Genomic DNA, 25,944 nt, shown 5'->3' on the forward strand with positions numbered 1-25,944 from the left:
GCCCTTCAAAATCCGTTGGTGATCGTGGATGTTTTCGCACTTTTCCACGCTGTCAGAATCCACCGGTGGAGTTGAGCATAACTTGCTTTTCGCAAGTTTATCGCCGCTCGTCATCCACGCCTCCCGCTGAATGCGTAGCGCTACTTTGAAGTTTGTTTTTCGCGCTACTTCGTACGGCACTACGTTGCCTGGCGGACGGACATGTGACTAACATACCACTCTTGAACCCCGATCCTTCCGCCAGGCAACGTAGTGCCGTACAACAGCGGAACAAACAAAACAAATCGTCTTACGATATCACAAAAATCATGGAAAATCCATAGAAAAGCCGCACCTGACTAAAAGCCGCAGGGTTCAAAGCTTGTGCAAAAAGTAGCGGCTTATAGCCCGACAATTACGGTAGATTACTTAAAAAAATCATGTTCGATGTCCATACTGTTTATCTGTTACCAAAATATCAATGTATTACATAATGTTGATATATTTTAAAGTTTAACACCAACGTATTTTTGATTGTCAGTGGTACTTAATGAAATTGTGTAACATAAAGGCATTATAATTATGTTCCTGCAACACAAATTATGGCTTTAAATCCTACTTAATTATTTTAAGTCAACTTCATAAAAATTCAGTCCTTGGTTTCTTGCCTATGTACAATATAATAATGTAAATATAAACTAAATGTTATTGACAAAAAAGGCAAAAAAAAAAAATGTGAGTGCTGAAAAGTTCACCTTTATTTTAACAGCAGTGAAGACAGCAAGCATATAAACTTGTTACACAGTTTTAGCGATTGCCTGCAGATATAACTGAAAGAAAGATTTAAAACATTTGTAAATATTTCCCCTCAAAACTGACCTTAGCAGCAATACAAGAAAGCTACAAATAAGTGCTTATTAATGATCCTGTCATCTTACACATATTTGTATTTAATTTCACAATTAAAAGTTTGAAACTAAATTAAGCCTACTTGGAAAAAGAATCAAAAAGCATCCATGAACAAACAGGCTTACACAAATATAACTTTTTTTTGCATTTAACATTTCTACAACTCCTGTTACCTGGAGTTTAAGAGACAGAAACCAGCAAGCTGCTTTGAATGATCAAGTCTGTACATATATAGAACAATTTCAGCTTAAATTGGTCTTCCAAAACTCAAAGAGGCAGCAAGCTGCTATTAAGGATAAGATATATCTTCATACATGTCACATTTTGTATTTAGCTGTACAGAATTTTTTTACTAAATTGAAGCTTAAATGACACCGTCACATAATACCAAACACCTAAAGGAATCTTCCTTTTGAACATATAAGCAGGATGTAAAGGTTGACCAAGAGCACATTGCTAAAAAACCTCTGTAAACATTTCTCGCAATACAATACCACCAAAAGGAAGAAAAGAAAAAAAAAAGTGTCACCTCGAAGTGCAGTCACATGAGAAAAAACAACAACAACAACAACAAAAAAAACCCAAACAAACAGTATCAGCAGTATAACATTGCAGTTCTTTGTTTTGTGTTCAGTAAAGAATTACTGAAGTGCAGTCTTTGACCCTTCAGTGAAACAGACGGTTTTTGAGAGCAAGAACTTTGTTGGAGAGTTTAGCTCCATCCAGTTCTATGAAAACCTTCTGGAAAACCTCAAAGGTGTAGCGGAGGTCAGCAGGGTAGGCAAGGTTTAGTGCATACATGAGTCCAAATAGCATTACCACAGCAAATGCTACATTATCCAAATTCTTCACCACCCTGATGCCTTCAAGGACAACTCCAATGTCTTCTTGTTCATCTGCTGAAGCTTGTTCTTTAAGAAGATAAATTCCAACAGTGGTGTCTTCAATGGCCTCATTGATGGCGTCTTCATCCATGTCCTGTAAAAAATACATAAATAAATAAAATAAAAGTCATGTTACTCAATCCATGGCAAGTGAGCAATATGATGTACTGGTGAAAGTCACCCCCCCACCCCCCCAAAAAATAAAATAAAATACCCCAAGTACTTACCACATACTCCCGGATAAGGTTGTCAGGATCTTCACCCATGTAGATACACACTCCCTTAATGACACACTCACGTCCAGCATCAACATCTTCACACTGAAATGAAATTTGTGTGATTAGTATCTTCAGTCAGCCCTTCTCATTGATTTTAGGTTTTAGTACTGTACTTTACATGAATGCTTTCAAAGTAAAGGCACACATACTAATAAAGTTGACTAAGTAGATTAAAACAAAAACAAGCAGATGTAAAAGTAGTACAAGATGACAGCATTTATCATTGGAAAAACATTTACAATTTTTAACCAATTAAAAGTTTTGTCCAAAAGGGGTCATAGTTGTGTTAAGGCTTTATCACTTACATTATCCATTTGTGCCACAACTTTTTTCAGTCTTTGTCCAAGCTGTCCTCCTCTTCTTTTGAACAGCTTCACCAGGTTGTCTAAGTGGAGATCCATCTGAGACAGGAACTTTGATTGAAGGGGGATTGTGGTAATTCTTTTAAACTCAGCATTGATCTGAAAACATCAGCACAAAAGAGTGAGCTTCAAATGTTTAACACCAGGAAGAAGGCCACAATCACCAATGCTTAAGAAATTGGCTGTTAAATGTGCCTAAAGTATTTTAGCTTAACACCTCTTCCAAGAACTCCCGGTGTGAGTCAAACTTTACCTCATGGACATCAAATAGAGCAGGCCATCTTGCCATGAAAGCCTCTACCATTGGTGCATCACGAACAACTTCATGTCTTCTGTAGGCAAAAGTCTTTTCCATCTTGAATTTCACCAACTCTCTGTTGTTCTTCTTCTTTATGTCCAAGAGTAAAGTTTTCCGCATTGCCTCCAGGCTCTCCTCAGTTTCTTCTGGTGGGTATGTTGGGCAAAAGTTAACTTCTGCCCTCTTTGCTTTTTTGACACCAAAGGCTGCACTGCATCTTCCAACAGGTTTGTTCTTTAGAGAGTTTACAGTCACCTCTGGGCAGCCCAGTTTTCGTAGCTGGGTGCGATAGTTTGAGAGTTTATATTTTAAACTGGTCTTCCATCCTCCAAATCCAGTGTTGGAGCCTGTCTCAGTTAGACAGGGATGCTTCTTGATCAGACTCTGAGCTACTTGATCCATTTCTTTATCACTGACATACACTTTATACTTCACAATTTCCTGCACCAAACCTTCAAGGATGGCTGACTTCAACTTGGGATCTGGAATAAGTGCAGTTCCATTCTGATTGTACGCAATTTTTGCCTGCTGAAGTTGTAATTCAGCATCATACGAAAACTTGGGCACATAAAAGACAGCAGGCCAAGAAGATCGTGAGCTTGTTGACTCACTTGATGACAACACATCCGTGTCCACAGATCCACCAGACAGGTACGAAGAATCGTTAACAGAGGAACAGCTGAGGGCTTCGGAGTCCTGGACAGGATCAAGAATGATATAATCCTCATGCTGCATAATGGTGGGTCTTGACATGTCAATAACTTTAAGAGTCCCTCTGTCTGCCACTTCTGAAACTGAGGTAAGATTAAGGAACTCATTCCCAAACAAGGAATCCATAAACTGAAGTCTGAAATCGCCCTGAAGACCACACTGTCTCTTGACTTCAACAATGAGATCCTCAATTGATTCAGGTGGTCCATTGGAGAGAGTGAGCCTTTGACAGGTTCCATCAGTCAAGATGATCTTTAGGATCACAGGGGTCCCCATTTCAAGCAGCTATTCTGTAGACGAAAAACAACAACAACAATACATCAGACACCCAGAAAGAATAACTTCAGTTTAGTCTTCATACAGTTACCCATACATATCAGTCAGTTATAAAAGGTCAGATATACAAAAAAAAAAAAAAGAATGTATCTAGTGAAATACATGTGACTGAACTTATTACAAATATTTGCACACCTTTTATTTCTATATGCCTTTTTAAAGTCACCATGCGGACTGATCCGATCTTGTAGTCAACCAGTGGATAAGTGTCAAGGAGTTCACGGAGTGAAACAAGAGTGAATATTCTTGCAGATACTGGGTTGAGCTCAAAAGCTCTGTAGTGCTCCCTGTACCAGCCACCGAGCTCTCTGACAATGTAGAATATGCTCTGGTTTACAATGCCGATGTGGTTTATTTCACAGAATTCTGGCAACCCACCAGCTGCCCTGTGGGCCAGTACCATTCCCTTCCTATAAGTTATGCCCTTTATTGTCACACACTGTGCAAGGTTTATCTCTAGAATGTCAGGGAATGTTTGCCTAATGACTCTAGCCATCTCCTCTTTAAGCAAATCCACTGGAAAAGTTGATACAGCCGAGACCTCTAGTTCAGACTTGCCAAGAGATGGGGAGCTTAGATGGTAAGCTATCATCATCTGATGCTTTGAGGCCAAGGAGAGAGGCACATTCTTAAAGCAGCTTGTGTGTCTCATGACCTGCTTGAAAAAGCTGTGTTTGGCCTCGAAACGCATTGTCCACAGCCAAACAACTGGACCAAAAAAACCTAATCATCTGTGGATAGTGCTCCAAATAATGGTGTTTTGGTAGTAGCTTAACATCAGGAAACAGTGCCTGGTATCGCTGTCTGTGCTCTATAATTTTGCTTTCCAAAAAAGCCAGAGAGTCATCACTATGCACAGGGGACACGACAAGTTCTGTGATATCCTTCAGAGTCATGAGAACAAGCCATGCAGGCTCATCTTCAGGCACAAGTGATCCAACTAAAAAAGGCAAGAACCGGAGCAAGCTCCAGTTCTCATGCGCATTTCCTCCTACTGTTTTGGTGCTAGAGAAAGTTTGTGACACTACATGAGGTCTGTTTGTCTTATCTTCCCATTTGTAGGGGAACTTCAGAATCGCATTGTTTAAGTCGGCTAAAGTGAAAAACTTCTTTGATATAAGAACTGTCAAGCAATGAGCCAACTCTACTGGGATTATACCCTCAAAAACATTGTGAGCAAGATCAGGCGGATAACCAAATATGACATGAAAGTGGGACAGATTTTTGGTGAAGACACATTCTCTTTTCACTCCACAACAGCCTGTACCTGTATCTTGGGCTTGTTTGACATGGACTTGGTGAAGGTCTTTGCTTCTTAGCGTGAAAGCACCAGACGCTACAGAATACAGCTGAATATCACTGCTCTTCCCTGTGCAAAATCTGCAATAGTATTCTACAGAAAAGCTTTGCATAAATCCTGCAACACTGTGTGCTCCAAGGTTATCTGCGATTACACTTACGACTGTACCTTTGACTGACTCTCCTAATAGTGGAACATAAACGCCATGTTCTTCAAGAGTTTTCAGATCCTGTAGAAGAGGTTCCAAGATTTTGTCATAACCATAAGTTTTAACGTCAGTGGTTTTGCACAACACTGACAAGTAGATGGACGATAAGGAGGAATGAGATCCTGAAGGCAAGTTAGTCAAAACCCAATAAATGGCACAAAGCTTGTGTTTCTTCCGTGAGGTACCAAGGGGGTTACAGACTTCAAAGTGATCCACATAAAAACATAGGGAAATCCTTAGATTTTCTCCAGAAAGGAAAAAGTTTTCCTTAAATAGGGAACCGTCACTTGAAGACCTGTAATGATATGACCCAGTAGAGTCTGTTCCCACCTGTTGTTTATGGCATTTCACAACTTCATCAACAACATCTTTTCTACTCAACAGCTGCTGTAACAATTTCAGCAATGGGACATATTGGAAACTGTGTTTCTTTTCAGCATCAAGTATATATGCAACTGGTTCTAAAACACAGAAATTTTCCTTGTAATACTGCTTACGCAGATATGCTGTGCTTAGCGGACCACCCTTTTGAATGGACCTTAGTACAGGATTACCTGAAAAAACTGCATTAATAGTTCCTGTAATGAGATCTTTATCAATGGGGAGGTTTCTTTGATTAAAGATATTCGTCACAATATCACAGGATAAGGGTACAGGTGCCGACCGTATCAAATGATAGAGTTCCTCTAAAAATACATCAATAGCTGTGCTTGGCACATGGACCAAATGCTCCAGCTTTAGCAGAGTAGTTGCAAAACTTTGCTCTATGACTTTTTGCAAGTCCTCAGTATCACACTGACCATGTGAAGGAATGACAGTATCCAACTGATCTACAAACTCCTGACTATTTTCCTCAAATTCATTTGTAGGTGCGATTCCTGTTCTTACTATACCTCGTTTAAAATCACCTGGTGTATAATGTCTGTGTTTACGGTTTTTGTGTGATTTAAATGTACAGTAAATGTTTGTTTTAAAGTTGCAGCCTAGAAACATACAAGTAAGTGTCTCATTTCTTTTAAGATGCGCATATATGTGAGCAAAATAATCACGCTCTGATGCTAAATCATTGCATTCGCAAAGGTGGCAACTGAAAATCGCCTTTTTTTTGGTAGTGACCCCCATGCTGTGGATTTTATTTTGATGGACAATAAGGGCATTCCACGTTTTAAAGGTGCATGGACAATGCAGGTATGTACATGGAAAGTGAGAACGACGTCCAAAATGTGGATGTTTTAATCTGTAGTGATGCAAAAGCTTGGAACGACTTGATACCGTTTCTGTGCACCCCTTACAACTCCACATTCCCAGCACCACCTAACCCTGTAAGACACAGATAATCAAGAGTCAGCTCATTCAATATCCAGAGGATTACGTCAGATTCAGAGATAACTAACACACACACACACACACACACACACACACACACGCGCTTAAAATTGGACGCCAACATTGAAGATTTATTTTGTTTCTTTATGCTAATCTACGTATACAATAACATTGATGTTATTGCACATAACAAGAATATAACTTCATTTTCCAGACATGTGTAATCATAAAAGTAAAAAATGCCACCATCACAAACAACATTAACTTTTACTAAAAAAAAGTTATTCCCAACAAGCAGAACATTAAAGTGCCAATCTTTTGCTCATTTATACATAATGTTTTGAGAAGCAGCTCACATATGTTCCAAACAAACAAACAAAAACCCCAGAAAGGTTGTAACTTTTGTTTGGACAGTATTGGAAAATTCACAATCCAGAACTTAATTAAACAATTAGAACCACTGTTTATTGGCCATGCTTTTCTTGGGGTGCTGGGAGCATGCTCCATTGAACAAATGTACGTATCTGTTTGTAGATATCTGTATTAGTTGGGCTTGAATAAGATAATAGTTAAGTAAGGGGCACTTCACCTAAAACAATGACTATGACAGATGATTTGGCATTCATGGGCAAAGGTTCTTAAACCCAAGTCTAAGTCTACATCCACACACACAAGGTATTTTTGAAAAGGCAGCTTTTTCTGTGCATTTGGGTCTTTCGTCCACACAAACGGGATTTTGTATCACTGAAAACTGAGATTTTTTTTTTTTAACTAAAATGGGAAATCTCCATTTTCAAAAATGTCTGTGTACGTGTGGACGGATTCTTGTTATGACTTGCGTGTCTGTCAGCCACCAGAATTAACATATCTCACAGTGGCAATCCCAGCTTGCTAAACTCTGACGGTTGCAGCAATTAGCCACTGTAGCAATGACTAGCAGTGTAACACAAACACTATTGCGCTCTCTCGGTGAGATTTCATGAGCTTGTTAAGCCACTAACAACCCAGTGTTCTCTACCACATTCCAAATCTGACCGATAACAGCCGCTTTCTCCCGACTATGTGCACTTTGTTAGACTATTTTTCAGCTATAGTCGTGTAGCTAATACCAACACTAGCTAGCAGTGTAAAAAGAAAAGGAAAAAGTGCATTTTGGTGCATGCTGTACGAAAAGCATTACAGATAACTTTTTTCCCAGCACGCAACAAAATAATTCTGTGAAAACATCCCCAAGTAAAACAAATGTATTTAATTTACTTACCTTCTCACTATGCCCACTAACGCAGTGCCAAAGGTTGCATGTGGCTTAACAGTCTTCCAGAAACTGGCGGTCAATTGCGCTCTCCTTGAATAATGTTTTTGTATAAAGGCCGCGCTTATGTGATTGTCCAATCATATTTAGTTGCTGTCTTTGAATATATTACATCATTTCCGTTGGTGGTCAAACATGATTACAATGGTTTTAGTATACTAATTTAGTCATTTTATATCAATGCAAGAAAAATGAGTAGTTTCAGTATTGTTTATAATTACGTAAATGGTACTTTATTCAATAATGTAAATAAGAGAAACATGAAAGGCTTGTGTAGCATTAACTAAATTCATTTGTGCAAATCCAAAAGCCTGCCAATTCCCATTTTTTCAGTGCAGGAAACATTTGTTTACCTAAAAGCATGATTTGATATTTATCTCTAGGATTTTTAAACAATATTAGGTAGTTAGTGTTCAAGGAAATAGTTCTACTGGATTTTCCTTGAATAAACAAATTCTGAACCAGATACAGTGGGGCAAAAAAGTATTTAGTCAGCCACCGATTGTGCAAGTTCCCCCACTTAAAATGATGACAGAAGTCAGTAATTTGCACCAGAGGTACACTTCAACTGTGAGAGACAGAATGTGAAAAAAAAATCCATGAATCCACTTGGTAGGATTTGTAAAGAATTTATTCGTAAATTAGGGTGGAAAATAAGTATTTGGTCACCTCGAACATGGAAAATCTCTGGCTCTCACAGACCTGTAACGTCTTCTGTAAGAAGCTTTTCTGTCCCCCACTCGTTACCTGTATGAATGGCACCTGTTTGAACTCATCATCTGTATAAAAGACACCTGTCCACAGCCTCAAACAGTCAGACTCCAAACTCCGCCATGGCCTAGACCAAAGAGCTTTCGAAGGACACCAGGAAAAGTATTGTAGACCTGCACCAGACTGGGAAGAGTGAATCTACAATAGGCAAGCAGCTTGGTGTGAAAAAATCAACTGTGGGAGCAATCATCAGAAAATGGAAGACATACAAGACCACTGATAATCTCCCTCGATCTGGGGCTCCAAGCAAGATCTCATCCCGTGGGGTCAAAATGATCATGAGAACGGTGAGCAAAGATCCCAAAACCACACGGGGGGACCTGGTGAATGACCTGCAGAGAGCTGGGACCAAAGTAACAAAGGTCACCATCAGTAACACACTACAACGGCAGGGAATCAAATCCCGCAGTGCCAGACGTGTTCCGCTGCTGAAGCCAGTGCATGTCCAGGCCTGTCTGAAGTTTGCCACAGAGCACATGGATGATACAGCAGAGGATTGGGAGAATGTCATGTGGTCAGATGAAACCAAAGTAGAACTTTTTGCTATAAACTCAACTCATCGTGTTTGGAGGAAGAAGAATACTGAGTTGCATCCCAAGAACACCATACCTACTGTGAAGCATGGGGGTGGAAACATCATGCTATGGGGCTGTTTTTCTGCCAAGGGGACAGGACGACTGATCCGTGTTAAGGACAGAATGAATGGGGCCATGTATCCTGAGATTTTGAGCCAAAACCTCCTTCCATCAGTGAGAACTTTGAAGATGAAACGAGGCTGGGTCTTCCAACATGACAATGATCCAAAACACACCGCCCGGGCAACAAAGGAGTGGCTCCGTAAGAAGCATTTGAAAGTCCTGGAGTGGCCTAGCCAGTCTCCAGACCTCAACCCCATAGAAAATCTGTGGCGGGAGTTGAAAGTCCGTGTTGCTCGGCGACAGCCCCAAAACATCACTGCTCTCGAGAAGATCTGCATGGAGGAATGGGCCAAAATACCAGCTACTGTGTGTGCAAACCTGGTAAAGACCTATAGTAAACGTTTGACCTCTGTTATTGCCAACAAAGGTTATGTTACAAAGTATTGAGTTGTATTTTTGTTATTGACCAAATACTTATTTTCCACCCTGATTTACCAATAAATTCTTTACAAATCCTACCATGTGGATTCATGGATTTATTTTTCACATTCTGTCTCTCACAGTTGAAGTGTACCTCTGGTGCAAATTACTGACCTCTGTCATCATTTTAGGTGGGGGAACTTGCACAATCGGTGGCTGACTAAATACTTTTTTGCCCCACTGTATATACAACTCAAATTCCTATGATGCACATACTTTGTGAACACATTTTGTACTTCTAAATTGTTGGCGGCATCGTTCATTACATCGTCTATAATTAACAAATTATTCTTGTCTGTAGGCAGAAGGGTGTCATCAGCCAGAGATTCGGGTATTCCGTTAACAAAGTTTATGTCTCTTATCTTAAGAAGTTGGTCATATAGTGGCTGCCAGCATGAGTATATATACACAATGTTATCAATGCTGTGTGAAATAATCCTGGAAGCATTTTCAATGACATTTTTGACAAAAAAAAGTCTTGCCGCAGTTACTGGGACCACTGACCACCATGCTGAACGGGTGTTGCAACCTGGCATCAAACCCCTGATCTAATTTAAAATCCATAAGGCAGGGTTGTATAGTCTGGGAGCACACGGTGCTTGTTGTAGACAACCTTAAGCTTCTTCACAATGGTTTCATTCTTCAAATGAAGCTTCTTTTTATCACGTCTGATATTATCAGAGATGGCGACTAGGTGTGCGTCTGATGTCTGATTGGCTACAAACTTGTGGACTAAACCTTTCAAGGATTCGTGGGTGACAACTTTGGAGTTTAGTGCGTTCAGTGTTACGCCTTTACATTTGACCTGGGTTTTGCCCAGCGATGTGTGATACGTGTAGCATTTTGGCCCACCGGAAACAAATTCTACTATGTGATCCTCCACACCCCCCTGCCCAGAAGCTAATTCGCTGGTGAGCTCCCCCAGAAATGGGCCTAGAGGAGGCATCCAGTCGCCAGGGCGTGCCGTGAAAATGACACTGTCTGTATCACAATGCAGCACACGCTGCTGCAAGTTTTCTAACAAACCATACAGCATGAGTCTGGCATGTGCAGTGGTCATGGCGCCCACAAAGACATTAACGTCTTTCACACGGGAAGCTCTACCATCGGCGTGGCGCCACTGCACCATGGTGACGTCGTCAGAGATGAAACAAAACTTTTTTCTTTTTTTTTCTTTTTTTTTTCTTTTGCCTGTCCCGTTTGGCTCTTTTGCCATCAGAATTGTTGTCTAAAGGCAAAGAAAGATGCCCAACGGATTTACTTTACCAAATTGACCATCCCAGCCTTGCCGTAATGGTCCATTTGATTCACCTTTTATTGTTTATTTTATTTTCACTTACTGAATACGGGACAGACTTGACTGGGGGAAAGAAGGGGAGAAAGAAAGAGGGAAAGAGAAACAGCTGAGAAGAGGGACGGGGGAGAAGGGCAAAAGACAAAAACCAACAGAACGGGCAGAAAAAAAAGAAAAAGAAAAGAAAAAATGCATATATCGATCACCTGGATCACCTGCTGAGAAAGAAAAAAGAAAACAAGCAGAAGAGAACAAGAGTAATAGAATAAACAACATCACAATGATATATGGGAATATGACAGTAAATACTAAATATATTAAACATTATTGTGCAGCACATAAGATCAACAGAACACAGTGTGCTTTGAGGTAGGAGCCAAAAAGGGTGTAGTTTGTGGGTGTGATCACCCGTGTGTACCCCTGTGAGCATGGACACGCTTGTTTTTTTTAAAAGGTTCCTTCATGTAATGATCTGCTAGAGGGTGTGGGGGGGCCACAGCCCCGTCCTCCAGGGCATGAAGCAGGTATGGAGGAGATCAAAACTCCAGACATCCAGAGGCCCCCAGAACACAAGAGACCAAGGAAGACCAACAGAGGGGCAGCCGCGCCACTGTCCCAGAAAGAGCTGAGGAGAGTCCCAGACGAGGGCTCACTCAGCAGCCGCGGAGCAGAAGCCAGGGGGAGTTGCAGTGACGCGCCCGTGAGCTCCGCCGGCAGCCAGCCGTGCCTGAGTGACCGAGCCCCAGGCCGGGGGCACCCCGCCTCCGAAGTGGCCCGAGCGAGCCCCAGGCTCCAGGCCCCGATAAGCGGCCGCCAAGGAGTGAGCCGGTGTGTACCTGGACGCCCATCCCCAGACACAAAGAACCACCAACGCACCAATGTCTGAGGGAGTCCGCCACTGGCAGGGGAAGTGGTGGTGGGGGGAGATAGGCCTCCAAACCTTGGAGGGCCTGAGATGTCCCCAGAGAGGTGGCGTCTGACACCCAACCCGACATATAGACACAGACATACAGGCACACACAGATATAAACATCCATTCCCACCCTCATGCTCTCATATGCACTTACTCCACACTCAACCAACGTGGAGACAGACATAAAGAGACGCTGTACACACGATCACACTCCCCAAGCGTACTCTACGAACCGGGTCTAGGTACCCTTGCCCCTGGAGCCTCCTCTGCACCCTGGTGACATACCCCTATTCCAAGGTCCTGCATGTGTGGGTGGTTGTGGTGGAGTGGGAAGAGGGAGGCAGCTGGAGATGGGGAGGGAAGGAAGGGAGGGGCAAGTGACCCCTCCTTGGGGCCAGCTCCCCCGCTGACCCCAGTAGGCACCCCCATACTCCGCGACCCGCCAGGGAAAGGGGGCCCAGGCCCATCCAGACCGGGGCCCAGTGCAGCAGCGCCTCCCGGACCTACAGAGCCCGGGACAGTCCACCCAACCCCACCACAGAGAAAACTGCACCCACCTCACCATCCACTCATCTTCCAGACTACATAAGACAATAAACGCCCAGGCTGAGATTTTCCTCCACCTCTCCTGTATCTCCCCCTCCTGCAGAGAGAGTTCCTGAAGAGAGGAAAGTTCCTGCAAGATGTGACAATCTCCCCCACCAGTTGAAGAGCCCCCCAGGTGGCTCGACGCACCGGCGGCACCCTGCTCCAGGGCTGGGCCCCCATACACCCACCCGCCCACAACCCCGGCAACACACCAACCAGGACCCAAGCCCCCGAGGCCCGGCCCGGGCCCCAGCCCAGAGACGGAGCGCCCCCAGAACCTCACGCCCATCCCGGACCCACCCAGGGGCAGCCAGGCTACCAGGTCAGTAACCCACGTCCGTCAGCACAGACCCTCCCCTAGCCCCGCTGCACGCAGCCGCGAGGAAACAGTCACCTGAGAGCCAACAGAGCCCCTAACCGGACATGACCGCTACCCCGGGTTGAGCCCCCCAAGGAAGATGCCTCCGGGGAACCCCCGACGCCCTAAGCCTGTCCCTACCCCCACACCAATCACAACAGTGAAGGCGGGACCAAACTATGACCCCCCACTAGGTGATGGAGCTGATCAAAGGTGCCCAGAGCAGGAGATGAAACAAAACTGCCGCACGTCGTACTGGTTGCTGAACATTAGCTGGCTAAACCTGGACGGGTCTGTGATGAGCTCAGATGACGCCATGTTTGACCTCATACTGAAACAACCCCATAACGAGTTTAGCAACAGCTTGTTGCAGTTTCAAACAGCTTTATTTACGCATATTTTGGACGGATCTAGCATTATTCCCTCCTTTTCATGATACATGTCTATGTATTCTTGCTGTTCGTTAGGGGTTTTCACATGTTCTGGATACCCCGAGGCCTCCTGTTTAAGTTTTAGAAAGGCTTTCACATAGTCTTTAAACAATGTGTCAGTCTTGTTGGGGAAATGCCAAACCTCATCAATAGAAACAAGCTTGTATCCTTGCTCAACAGCTTTTTCTTTTTTTTTTAAATATAAATTTTATTGCTTTTTGCAACAACATACAAAGGTTTGTTTTCCCAATAATATGCTGCTGTAATAGGAACCCTTTTTCCCCGCCCTCACCTCCCACCCTGCTCTCTTCCAAACCTACAACAAAGTAAAAAAAAAAAAAAAAAAACCACATAGAATATGTATACATTTGTACAATATGTGGCATTTATGCATATTCAAGGAAACAAAAAAGAAAGGAGAGAAAAAAAAAAGTAGACAATAGAAATAGCTAGCACATACTAAACAATTTTCTCCTCATCCACACTGCAGGAGTTGTCCGATGTTTACTTCTTTTATAAAGTTTTTAAATGGCTTCCAAATTTCATCAAAATATGTTCACTTGTTTTTGAGAAAGTACGTTATCCTTTCCATTGCCATACACTGTGCCAAAGAATTTATCCAAGCACCAATAGCAGGAGGATCTGATGTTTTCCAATTTAATGCAATCATACGTTTTGCCTGTAATGTACAATAATCCATAAACTTAATTTGATGGGCTCTTAGTTTAAGATTTTTAGAATACACTTGTAATAGCAACATTTCTACATCTAAAGCAGTGACAGTTCAGGCACAGTGACAGTGAACGGGTGTTGAAAGGTACATGGGTCTCATTTGAGCTTGAAAAAACCTGCTCAACAGCTTTTTCAAGCTCAAATGAGACCCATGTACCTTTCAACACCTGTTCACTGTCACTGTGCCCGCAGGCAGTGAGCTGCTTCTGGTCTTCAGCGCACAAGCTGCAGAGCGGAAACATCAGTTTGCCGTGGCACCTGTAGGGAAGGACGGGGTGAAAAAGACCTCTTGGCGGCAGTGCTGAGCATTTAACAAAGCCGAAATAATTTTCTAGGCTGTCAAAGTTTCTGTAAATGATTTGAGGGTGTCCTACAGGATAATCTTTTTTAGATTGCACTGTGGGATAGAGACTGGTGAAGTCATAGTAAAATATTTTTTCATCACACGCAGCCTTGTGGTACAGTTTTAGAGCATTTGTGCGACCGCCAAAAAGGGCGTCTCGGGGATTTAGGCGTTCTGGCCTTCTGTATGTGTGCATGAAAGCCACAACTGCAGGGTCTGTCTGCTTCAGGGCAGCCCATTCACACTCCCACATCACAACAACGGGCAAATGGTATTGCGATCTCAGTGCATCCACTTTGTCACAAAACATACGGTGCAGCAGTCCATAGGATGCTTTGCTGACAGGATTAACTTCACTCTCGGGGTAGCATTTAACACATCCGTGGTGAAAACATCCTGCAAATTCGTAAGCCGTGTTAGTTGTGGGGTCAAAGCCGTCCACAAAATACGGTCCAACCCTATGCTCGCCTCCTCTGAGAGCGTGTTTTATCACTGTGTTGTTTGTGTGGGTCACATATTGAAGCCATTCAATAGAGACGTTTGAAAACGTCTTATTCTGCTCAACGTATGCACCATCATACATGAGAGCGAGCATGTCTCTAGGCAGAAACAGTGTTTTATACACACCTATACTGAATGCAGCCAGGGTGGTGTGCATGAATGGATCAACCTGTGTACAATCCAGCAGCGTGTCACGATAAATGCTGCATGCTTTACGCAGGACGTCAACATCATTAACACAGTAGCGCCTGAGTTCGGTCTGAAAATCAAAGGGTTTCTGTGAGGCGGTCTGGTACTATTCCATGAAGCTCACCTTATCACTTTCAGACATGCGCTCATAGCCGTAGAAGGAGGGGTTTGGGTATGGACCAACATAATACTCATTATCCCTAGTGTTGAATCTGTGTGGGAAATGACCCTTCTGCAGGTCTTGAAAACCTAAAGCAGAGGGTATTTTGGCAAGACCCATGGGCAAAAAGCTGAACGAATCAATCCACCGCTGGTCATAGTCCCTGTCATGCATCAGAATCACACGGCTCCCTCTCATTGTGACGGTAGGTGTTATACATTGCTTGACAAAGTACTCCAAAAGTATGTAGTTATCAAAGCCAGATGCATTATGTGCTATGAAAGTGTACCCCCGAAACCTCGGGTGTCTGTAATGCTGCACAAACGCCTCCACACATTTTAATGTATTAAATGTGAACTTGTTGCCCTTCAGATCAGACGCACACACAAAGTTGGCCTCATGTTTGCCGTTGTGATACCGTGTCTCAAAATCATATAAAATATATTTATCACAAGGTTTCTGTTGTTCAACGGGCTGTATGAAACACTGATGCTCAGAGTCCCCTGCTAATTTAGGCTCGCGGCAGTGCTCGCATTTAGGCTGGACACATCTGTGTGGTGATTTTTTTGATTCTTTATATGTGACACCGCAACTCATGCAATGCTTCATATTGCCACACGGGACCATGTTGTGTTTTATTTCTGGTAATTTGTGTTGTTGGTAACAGTGTTGTGATTTGCAGACGCGGTTACAGTCACTGCATTTCACTGTGGTACCACTGTGGTGGTGACAGAGTGTGAAACATACGTTGCATCTATGTTTACAGCTGTGATAGAGCGGTGATTCATATGTATTGTAACAAAAATTACACACATAGGATGCCCCGAGAAAAGCTGCTGGCTTTTCAATCAGGTGATAGTGTTCATTGTGTAGGTACAGCATTACAGTGTTTGGATTTGGCTCATCATGTGTGAAGAAACTAAGCTGACGTTTACGTGATAATAGATTACTATCTTAATTTTTAGGTGCTTCTCAAATTTGCAGACATCAGAGAATGATACTGTCTGTGTGTCGCATAGACCTACTTGAGCATGTAACTGTTTAGCAGTAGCATGTTTTTCATGCTCAGGGGATGTTGGGTTTAATGAATGGGCTATGCACAGTGAAAAGCACAAATTGTTGTGCGTGTTGTTTGGTGTGTACAAATGTTTACCCTTCTTTGAGAGAATCTCATCATAAGGAATGTTTGCCAGTTTTAAGCGAGCCCCACCGCTACTGTTTTGTGCAACCGTGACAATAAACTCTAATTCATCATCACTGATAGATTCATCGTTACTTTGCATAACTTGTGCTATTTGTTCGAGAAACAGGTCAGGATCATACTGATTATCAGGATTTAAAACAGCTTGAACATCAGAAGCCAGTGAGGGCCCACGTAGGACCACATTTAGAACACAAGCCTGCTGAGATCCAGCCACTGCTCTATCTATCACATTAGCTAAGCAACTTCTAACTCTTTCTGGCACTTGTTCTGGATCATCGAGACTTATGTCCCTAAAATCAAGGCGCTCGCGCAGTTCTCGGGCGTTGAAATTAGGTATCTCTCTGATGCTAAGCTGACTGTGACTGCCAGACCCAGACTGAACAAGGGGTCCGACAGCTGCAGCACCTGTTTGTGAATGGATAACACTTAAGGTATTTCCATTGTTTGAGGGGCTGTGTGGTGATGTCTCAACAACAGCAGCCTCAGTATCTGCAGTAGTGTCAGCAGCCAGATGAGCATGTGCGCTAGGTGCACAGACCCTATCAGGCGTGACAGAAGCTCCGGTAATAAGGCAATCGGCGGCAGCTTGAGTAACAACAGTCCCTGCAACAGTAACACCAGTGGCTACAGGCAAATCCGAATGTGTTTCGGCTGGTTGATCAACAGCATCATCAGCAACGGGTTCAGAATGAGTTGGACAGGCGGGCTCATTAGACACACCGCTACATGCTGCAGCGAGACTATTAAGTGTTGCATGCAAGACTTGACAATTGCTTACTAATTGTGCAGCCGCATGGTTAAAAGCGTCAAAGTCAAACCATTTAGCTTGATTGGAGGTACCATCATTGTGTTTGAATAATTTACGGGGTGGATCCATGGTGTGGATTTTAAGTCACCTATTTACACTCAACAAAAATATAAACGCAACACTTTTGTTTTTGCTCCCATTCCCCATGGGATGGACGTAGAGACCTAAAATTCATTCCAGATACACAATATAACCATCCCTCCCAAACAGTGGTCACAAATCAGTCCAAATGTGTGGTAGTGGGCACATCTGCTATATTGAGATAATCCATCCCACCTCACAGGTGTGCCACATCAGGATGCAGATCTGACATCATGAGTAGTGCACAGGTGTACCTCAGACTGCCCACAACAAAAGGCCACCCTGGAATGTGCAGTTTTGTCTCACAGCAAAATGCCACAGATGCCACAAGCAATGAAGGGAGCGTGCAATTGGCATGCTGACTAGGGATGGGTATCGTTTAGGTTTTATCCGATACCGGTGCCAAATCGGTACTTTTGAAACGGTGCCGGTGCTCAAACGGTGCTCAAACCGGTGCTTAAAGAATGGAGAACACAAAATTGGTCCAAAAACCTCTCATGTTCAGCTGTTTTTTGTAAAAATATAACAATGTTAGCCTTTTCTGCAGCTATGGGGCATATATGGTATCACTCTTGGCTGGAAGCAGTGCTTAAACAATGGAAAAAAACACAAACTTTGTCCTAAACCTCTCATGTTTAACTGTTTTCCACTTTTTCTTTGGTCATTTTAGCCTTTTTAGCCAGGGTGAAGGGAGTATCTGCCATCAAACAAGAGGACAGCCGCATGTAGCTATGATGATGTTTGCTAGTTCACCTTACATGCATTAATGTAATAACGTGGTTAGCCTACTCAACGTAAATTAGCTACTCACGCAGAGAAGAACGGCTGCTGCCACCATCATCCGTCATCATTTCTGCTACACTGGCAGGGCTAGGGGCCAGGACTCTCCTCTTCGTGTTTTTGGGGGATGTTGCATAACAGGCAACCCACCCGCAGTAGATGTGCTCGGTGTGAGGTCTCGCAGCAAGCTATCAAATACGGCGCATTTCTGGGCTTTTTAAAAAAACGCTATGCGTCGCCAGGTGTTTCATCGGATTTGAGGTGTTACCTCCTTTGACAGTATCACAGTATCAGCTTAAAGCACTTGTTGCTGCTGAGTTTGCATATTTTGCTATGAAGTACAGCCAGACTTTTGACCACTTCGCCATGGACATTTTTAATCTGTAGCTCTGCTCTAACAGAACGTACGTACCTGGCCCCGCCTACTATCCTCCGAAACGTAAAATGATTGGCTAGAATCTAAAGTGTATCACAGCTCAGGAAAAAAAAGCACCGAAATAAAGCACTGCATGCCCGTCGTCCTCATCGGGGTCTTGACCTGACTCCAGCTCGTCGCCGTAACAGACTTGTGTGGGCAAATGCTCACATTCGATGGCGTCTGGCACGTTGGAGAGGTGTGCGCTTCACGGATGAATCATGGTTCACATTGTTCAGGGCAGATGGCAGTTGAGAATGTCCCAGTTCTTGCATGGCCAGCATACTCACTGGACATGTCACCCATTGAGCATGTTCGGGATGTGCTTGACCGGCGTATACGAAAGCGTGTACCAGTTCCCACGAATATCCAACAACCTCGCACAGCCATTGAAGTGGAGTGGACCAACATTCCACAGGCCACAATTGACAATCTGATAGACTCCATGCAACGATGTGTTGCACTGCATGAGGCAAATGGTGGTCACACCAGATACTGACCGGTTCTGGGTCCCCAGACCCCCAATAGCGCAAAAAACTGCACATTCCAGGGTGGCCTTTTGTTGTGGGCAGTCTGAGGTACACCTGTGCACTACTCATGATGTCAGATCAGCATCCTGATGTGGCACACCTGTGAGGTGGGATGGATTATCTCAATATAGCAGATGTGCCCACTACCACACATTTGGACTGATTTGTGACCACTGTTTGGGAGGGATGGTTATATTGTGTATCTGGAATGAATTTTAGGTCTCTGCGTCCATCCCATGGGGAATGGGAGCAGTAACAAAGGTGTTGCGTTTATATTTTTGTTGAGTGTAGAATGGTGGTATTTATGAGACGTAATACACCCGAGGTATTGTTTATTGTCTGGTGGATACTAGTTAAAACTCTCGCTATTTCTTGCAAGTTCCCCGGTACTGCTTCTTGATGTTGGTTGACTATAGCCGCTATTTCTTGCAAGTTCACTTGTACTGCTTGTTTATGTTCGTTAAGTTTAGCTGCTATTTCTTGCATGAGTTTAGCTGCTATTTCTTGAACATCCCTCTGTACTGTTTGTTGATGTTGACTTAGTTTAGCATCTATCAAAGATAATATATCATTTTTTGAAGCATAATGGCTCTGTTCAAAAGTAGAGGTGTTTGCTGCTGCATTTAAGTATGCGTCATATGCCTGTGATATTTGCGAGTCTGTTATGCAACATTCTTCAAAACCAATGTCTGAATCACTGTTGTTGTTTCTGAGACGTTCTGGCATGGTGGGTATGTCATTTATATTAAAATCTGATAGACTGTACTCAAAAACATTGCTGAAATCACTAGGCAGACACTCACTCACTGGTATGTGTGGTCCTGTGATGAAGATTGCTTCCGAGTCACTGTTGTTGCCCAAAGGTTGTGGGTTTTCTGGTTGTTGTTGTTCTGGGAGTTCGATATCGCGTAAATATTCCAAAAACATCAAGGGGTCTTCATGGGGTTCATAGTGGTAAGGGGTTGTGTGATCACTGTGGAGATAGAAGGGTGTTAGAAACAAATATATATACATGGTGTATCATTTCAAAAACAGGATGTGTTTGGCTCTTTTGATTTATTTTTGCCTATACTCACACATTGTTCTGCGTTATTCCGGATGGCCCCGGTTCTTGACACGCTGCGTACTCTGTCTCAGGCCTGGTGTATTAGAACATTTGTAAATATTTAAAACCTTTCTTCCTTTAAATTGAGTGTCATGTATAGAGACTTGTATACATACCTAGCGTATGGCTTGGTCTTATTGCACCCGCTTCTGTAGGTTTTTCTGGACAACTTATTGACCCTGTGCCCAGGGGATAAGCCCAGTTAATACAAGGTTTAAACAAACACGCATATATTTAAAACATGTGTAACACCGTATTTACCTTGTGTTTTTTAGAGGTGTAGTTTGCCCAATATAGCTTTGTGATCCTGTAGAAACAAAGAGAAATATACATTTAAATGTTACTATGTGAGAAACAGGTAAGATTGCTTCTAAAACAATGAGGCACAGACTGTTTTGTGTGAACTGATGACTGTTTTTAAAAAAGAAGAAACACAGACCTTCTGTAAGTGACACGTGTGGTGCCCCGTTGTGCCAATCTCCTAAAAATCAGGCTTTTGTTTAGAAAAAGAAAACAGTTTGAATATTTTATGATATACTGGGGTATACATTTAAGAATCCATTAATAGTCTTGTTTTACTTACCATATATGTTGTCCATGTTAAAAAGAACGCTGTTAGGTTTGCTGACCGCGCTGATGAACGAAGTGTTATGCTCTCAAGGGCCCGTTGTGAAGTAGTGTGGAAGAATGCAGGGTGTCTGATTAGGGTGTTTTTATATAGGCGGGGCTACTTTCAGTTGACCTATGAGATGTAGAGATAAAAGAGCAGGATGTAAGGAAGAAAGGTGGAAAGTCTTTGGAGACTCTGTTGGACATGGCCTCTGACATGATAGGATAAGATAATGGAATTAACTGTTTGTTTGTTTGTAATTAAAAAATGTGGAAAGTATGGAACTCCCGTTGGCCCCTAATGTAGTTAAATCATCTATGTGTAATCATCGAGTCTAACTGTTGCAGACTGGTAGATACATGATGAGATAAGATAATGGAATTAACTGTTTGTGAAGAAACACCTTTGGGCTGGGATACTCTTGATAAGGGAGCCTCTTTTGTTTGCTTCATGACTTCTTTTGCAGACTGTTGGGAGGCTAACTGCAACCGCCTCTGTCTAACTGTTACAGAGTGTGGCTAGGTGTGAATATACAGGTATATTACTACTTCCCACATTACCACCTTCAACAAATCTCTCCCACTTCCTCCAGTTTTTATGAAATTGGTCCATTTTGAGGTTAAAAAAGTAAGTTTTTCCATTCTATATATGTCCTCCATTATTCCTATCCAATCTTTCTTTGTTGGGGGCTCTTTCTCCAGCCACCTCCTGTTAAGCGCTTTGTCCCTTAAGGAGGCTGCTGATGGGATATCGCCCAAATACACAGTACAGAAATCCAAATTTAATTTCAGACCAGTCACCAAGTAAATTGATTCGACCACTTCACTCCAGTATGGTTGGATTATTGGGCATTTCCAAAATATATGAAAATGATCTGCCATGTTTTCCCCACAGTTTCTCCAGCATTGTCCATCTGTCAGTTGACCTTTTTGTTTGTATTTTATTTTGGGTGTTATAAAAAACCTAATAAACCTAAACCTAAAATTTTACATGTGAATTCCCTCCAATAACCTGAACTAGTAGTTTCCATCTGTGTTCTACATATATTTAACCAACTGTCCTCTGATATGTTGATTTTAGCCTCCGTCTCCCATTTAATTTTAATATAATTGGTTGATTGATCCTTAAGTGATTGTAGGTTCCGATAGAGTTTAGCAATCAATTTATTTTTAATCTGACCTTTATAAGCTTCTTTTATAACGGGGACTAGGCCTTCACTATGTTCTTCTGTAGTTTTTATATTACTATTGAAATAGGACCTGACTTGGAGATATCTGAAAAAATCTTGGTTTTCCAAACCATAGGTGTCTCTTAATTTTTCTAAACTTTGTAATCCTTCTTTTCCTAACAATGAGCAAAATGGGAGCTATAAATCTTTGTGCAAAACTTCCAGTCAATCCAGCTAATAGATATTTCATTCTTAAAAAAAGTGGTATCCCCACACCCCAGCCAAGATCGCTGTCATTGGAGACACATCATGTATATGTTTTTGTTTTTTAATCTAGTAATGAATGATATATTATAGGTGCATCTTACGTTTTGAAAAATAAACTTGTCAGTGCCCTCCATTTATACAGATTGTATATAGTAATGACCTCACTAGTTAACATGAATGATTAAATATTTTAATTAGTTGTTTTATATATGCAACCTGTAGGTGACTTTGATGAAGAACCTGGAAGTGTACGGGTTGGATCCTGCAGTTGTCGCCAGTGTTTTGCAGCATAGAGTTCAGGCCAGCTCTGTCTTGCAGCCTGTCCCCGGAGCCAAGGACAAAGTCTTGGTCCAGATCCAAGGAAACCAGATTCAACAAGTTGGCAAATTGCTGCTGGGTATGGACCTTTAGGGAATTCAGTATTTTATCATAATTCCTTCATCTGCACAAATAAAGTCATTTTGTCTATTATTCTCCTTTCAGATCATTATCAAATTCCTCGGAAATACATTCAAGGATTAGAAAAAGCTCCAAAGGGTGGCAAGAAAAAATAGTATTTCAACAAATTGTACCAGCACTTTGAAGTGTTTAACTGTTTTATTGTGTGTAAACAGAATTACAATAAACTCTTCACTGTCCTTTAAATAAAGCTGATCTGGTGTCAAATGCTAAAGGTGGATGAATGAAGTTCTCATTATTGTTCTGCTGTGGCTCCCAAATGTATTTCAGGTTAAAGTTGATGATGGGGTCGGACAAAACGACCAATATGTTTTTCACTTTAAGGTAATTGGATTCTGATGGCAACAAAGAACATTGAGAGGAAACAATTTCCTTAGCTTTAGACGTACTGAGAAACATCTCTGTCGGCAAATGTGTCCTAACAGCTGACTGTATGCAGTTTTGTCAGCAGGCACACCATTAAAGTGTCATATATTCAGCTGGACTGTACAAAAGGAAACAAAAAACACCTGCTTTAAACTGATTTATTTCTAGTTTATTTGTAATTTAATATCACCCAAACTTAAAAGCACAGCATCAACAGTGATTATTCTTGCCATAGTCAAGGTTTTTGTTTATTAAAGTAATCTGCGCGAGACTCAGTCGCTTTTTTAATCTTGTGCATACAGGCATTGGAATTAAACACACTAATAAAGTAGGTTAAACTAGTTAAACACCTTTATTTAAATCCCTGCTGCTGCTTTCTGGACTAATCGATGGCAGACTAAGAGAGATGTGTTTGATTTTCTTTGTTAGATGAAAAGAGCAACGCTGGATGACTTTGGAGATCTTGATCAAAAGTAACACCATCATTTGAAGCAAAGAATTTTATATTGAATTGTACTAGCTGAGTAGAATCGTAGAGGCTCTTGTGGTTGTGGCTTAACGGGAAAGTACAGCTGTGAATCATCAACATAGCTGTTTCAAGAAATAACCTTGAAGCTGTTAAGCAGGTGGCCAAGGACTTACGTATGCAGGATTGTGCAAATGGGGAATAGGTGCAAGAATAGATAGAAATACTCTACAACATTTAAAGCAAAAACAAAGAATGAAGAATTCTAACACGCTTGACAGTCAATATTTGGTATGACTACCTTTATTCTTAAACACAGTCTGAGCTCTCAAGATTTCTTGTAATTTCTTAGGAAGCCTTCAGGAATATTTCCCCAGGATTCCTGAATAAGATTCAAAGCTTTTCTTTTGATGTTGGCTGCCATTTGTTCCATTCTCAGTCAAGATGATCGCACACTGCTTTAGTAGTATTGAGGTCAAGGCTCTGGGGACTGTCACTATCTGTTTTTTCTATCCAGGCATGCTTTTACTGAACTTTCAGTGTGTTTGGGATCATTGTCATACTGAAAAATAAAGCTGTTGCCAATCAGATATACTTCCCCAGATGGTTTTGTATGGTGGATCAAATTCTGACTGTGCTTTTCTGCATTCATAATTCCATTAATTTTGACAAGCTCTCCAACACCACTGACGATGATTTGAATTAAAAATTTACCCCATAAGTCCAGTTGCCACTAATTTTTTCTCCTTCTCCTGTTTAGGCTTTCCTTCCACTTCTCAATTTTTGGTTTTTGTTTTCTTTGTACGATGTGCCATGCTGAGAAATGCTTTTAAGTTTTTGGCTAACAATATTATTTTATATCATTATTTTTATGGAATGAACTAAAGAAATGGGAACAAATGATGTGTTTTTATGACAGGCTATTATGAAACAGTACCTACAGATGCAATTTAAAAAGGGTTTGTCTCTAAGCTCTCTGTTATGTAAAGGCATAACACTGGTTCGTCCCTGCACCTGTGAAGTTAGGTATCTTTTTATGTTTGAATGATTCACAGGTCAAGGTTAAGTGGCTTAACAAAAGAAAAAAAAGTTTATTATGAAAATGATCAGGTAGAAGACCAATTTAGTGAAAGAAAAAAGAAGAATTGAATTTCCAAATAAAAACTTCAAAAAATTTCAGAACTATTGCTCAAGACCTTTTTAAATGTTTACAAGTCTGGCTTCGGGACACAGAGTCATCCTGTTGGAGGCAGCCATTAGAAGGGGGATACACTGTGGTTATAAACAGATGGACATGCTTATCAACAACGCTCACTGGTAAGTACAAGGATCAGAAGTGTAATTAATAAAAATGAAGTTGTAGATATAGCATTAAATTACTTTCCACCAAAGTTATTCTGAATCTGCTTTTAATAATATCTTGCCAAAACCTCATAAATACCATTATCCCTAATTCAAGTTTAATAGTTGCAATTACCAAGAAATGGTTTCAGGGCAGGCTCGATGTCTTTGCTGGGGTTTTGTGTGACCATATGGGTTTTTTTCTATTAATCCAACTGTGGAATACCTTTTTTTAATGCCAAGAAAAAAAACGTAAAAAATCCAAGTCATGCCCTGATTTCACCTGTCAGAGTCAGAGCTCCCTCTACTGATGAGTCAGTTTCTCCACAACCACATGTTTTCCTGCTGGTACAATACAGTTCACATTAAAATTGATACTGAGGAAAGTCTTGCTATAGAAATGTATGTTTTTGTCCAAATTGTGACATCTAAAACGTTGTAATAAAAAATGTAGAACTCCGTCAGTATGAATGTTGTGTGTGCAGGTGAATGAACTCACTTAGGGTAAGGGTGTGGCGAGCACTGTGGAGGAAATTCTTGATAGAAATTCAAACTTGCAACCCACTCATCTTCACACCGAGTAGCCCTGTGCTTTTCCTTTGTATTACTCTAACATTTCCTACCCAACAGATGTTCAATTGATTCCTCTGCTGGATTTATATGTATATAATACATATCCAGCAGCGAAGCCAATTCAACATCTGTTGCCTCCCTTGGAGAAGAAGGCTGGAAGCCTGGAATGATGTTAGTCCGTTAAGTGGGGTGCAAAAGGGCATCATGAGAGACAGCTCGAAAAAAGACGAAAAAGAGGTAGAACCAGATGTCTGTATGAGAGTCTAGAAACTGCCAAACAAAAGCTCACGGCTCTGGCCACTGTGCTGAAGAGATATATCAAAAAAGCAGAGGCCAGGGGCGCTTTTAGACCATTTTGGGGGCACTTCACCATTCTGGGGGTGTTCAAAATGAATCAAAGCACCCCCAAAGATTTCATACTTTTTTGACAATATTTGCTGTTTGTGTGACACACTACTAAAGATATAAAA

At 41.8% G+C, this 25,944-nt stretch overlaps 2 protein-coding genes across 5 annotated transcripts in view; one reads left to right on the plus strand and one right to left on the minus strand.

Annotated features, from left to right (window-relative positions):
- eif2d (eukaryotic translation initiation factor 2D) overlaps positions 1–22,946 on the plus strand; it is a 45,916-nt gene extending 22,970 nt beyond the window's left edge. The window contains exons 14-15 of the mRNA XM_026153551.1: positions 22,492–22,666; positions 22,753–22,946. Of these exons, the coding sequence (XP_026009336.1) occupies positions 22,492–22,666; positions 22,753–22,823 (246 nt within the window). The 3' untranslated portion in view covers positions 22,824–22,946. The remainder of the gene's footprint in view (positions 1–22,491; positions 22,667–22,752) is intronic.
- Positions 1,437–22,483, minus strand: LOC113013020 (uncharacterized). 4 transcript variants are annotated; one of them, XM_026153550.1, is made up of 5 exons: positions 19,923–22,483; positions 2,666–6,585; positions 2,356–2,511; positions 2,000–2,092; positions 1,437–1,866 (listed from the first exon to the last, which is right to left on the minus strand). In XM_026153550.1, the coding sequence occupies exons 2-5, from the start codon at positions 3,695–3,697 to the stop codon at positions 1,555–1,557; spliced, it is 1,593 nt and encodes a 530-aa protein (XP_026009335.1). In that variant the 5' UTR covers positions 3,698–6,585; positions 19,923–22,483; the 3' UTR covers positions 1,437–1,554. The 4 variants fall into 4 exon arrangements, with proteins under 4 accessions (XP_026009335.1, XP_026009331.1, XP_026009330.1 ...); XM_026153546.1 differs by lacking the exons at positions 1,437–1,866; positions 2,000–2,092; positions 2,356–2,511 and having other exon boundaries at positions 3,698–6,585; positions 19,923–20,717; positions 20,808–22,483; XM_026153545.1 differs by lacking the exons at positions 1,437–1,866; positions 2,000–2,092; positions 2,356–2,511 and having other exon boundaries at positions 3,698–6,585; positions 19,923–20,258; positions 20,341–22,483.
- Positions 22,947–25,944: the final 2,998 nt, after the last annotated feature.

The sequence above is a fragment of the Astatotilapia calliptera genome, chromosome 20 (assembly GCF_900246225.1).
Source record: "Astatotilapia calliptera chromosome 20, fAstCal1.2, whole genome shotgun sequence".
NCBI lineage: Eukaryota > Metazoa > Chordata > Actinopteri > Cichliformes > Cichlidae > Astatotilapia > Astatotilapia calliptera.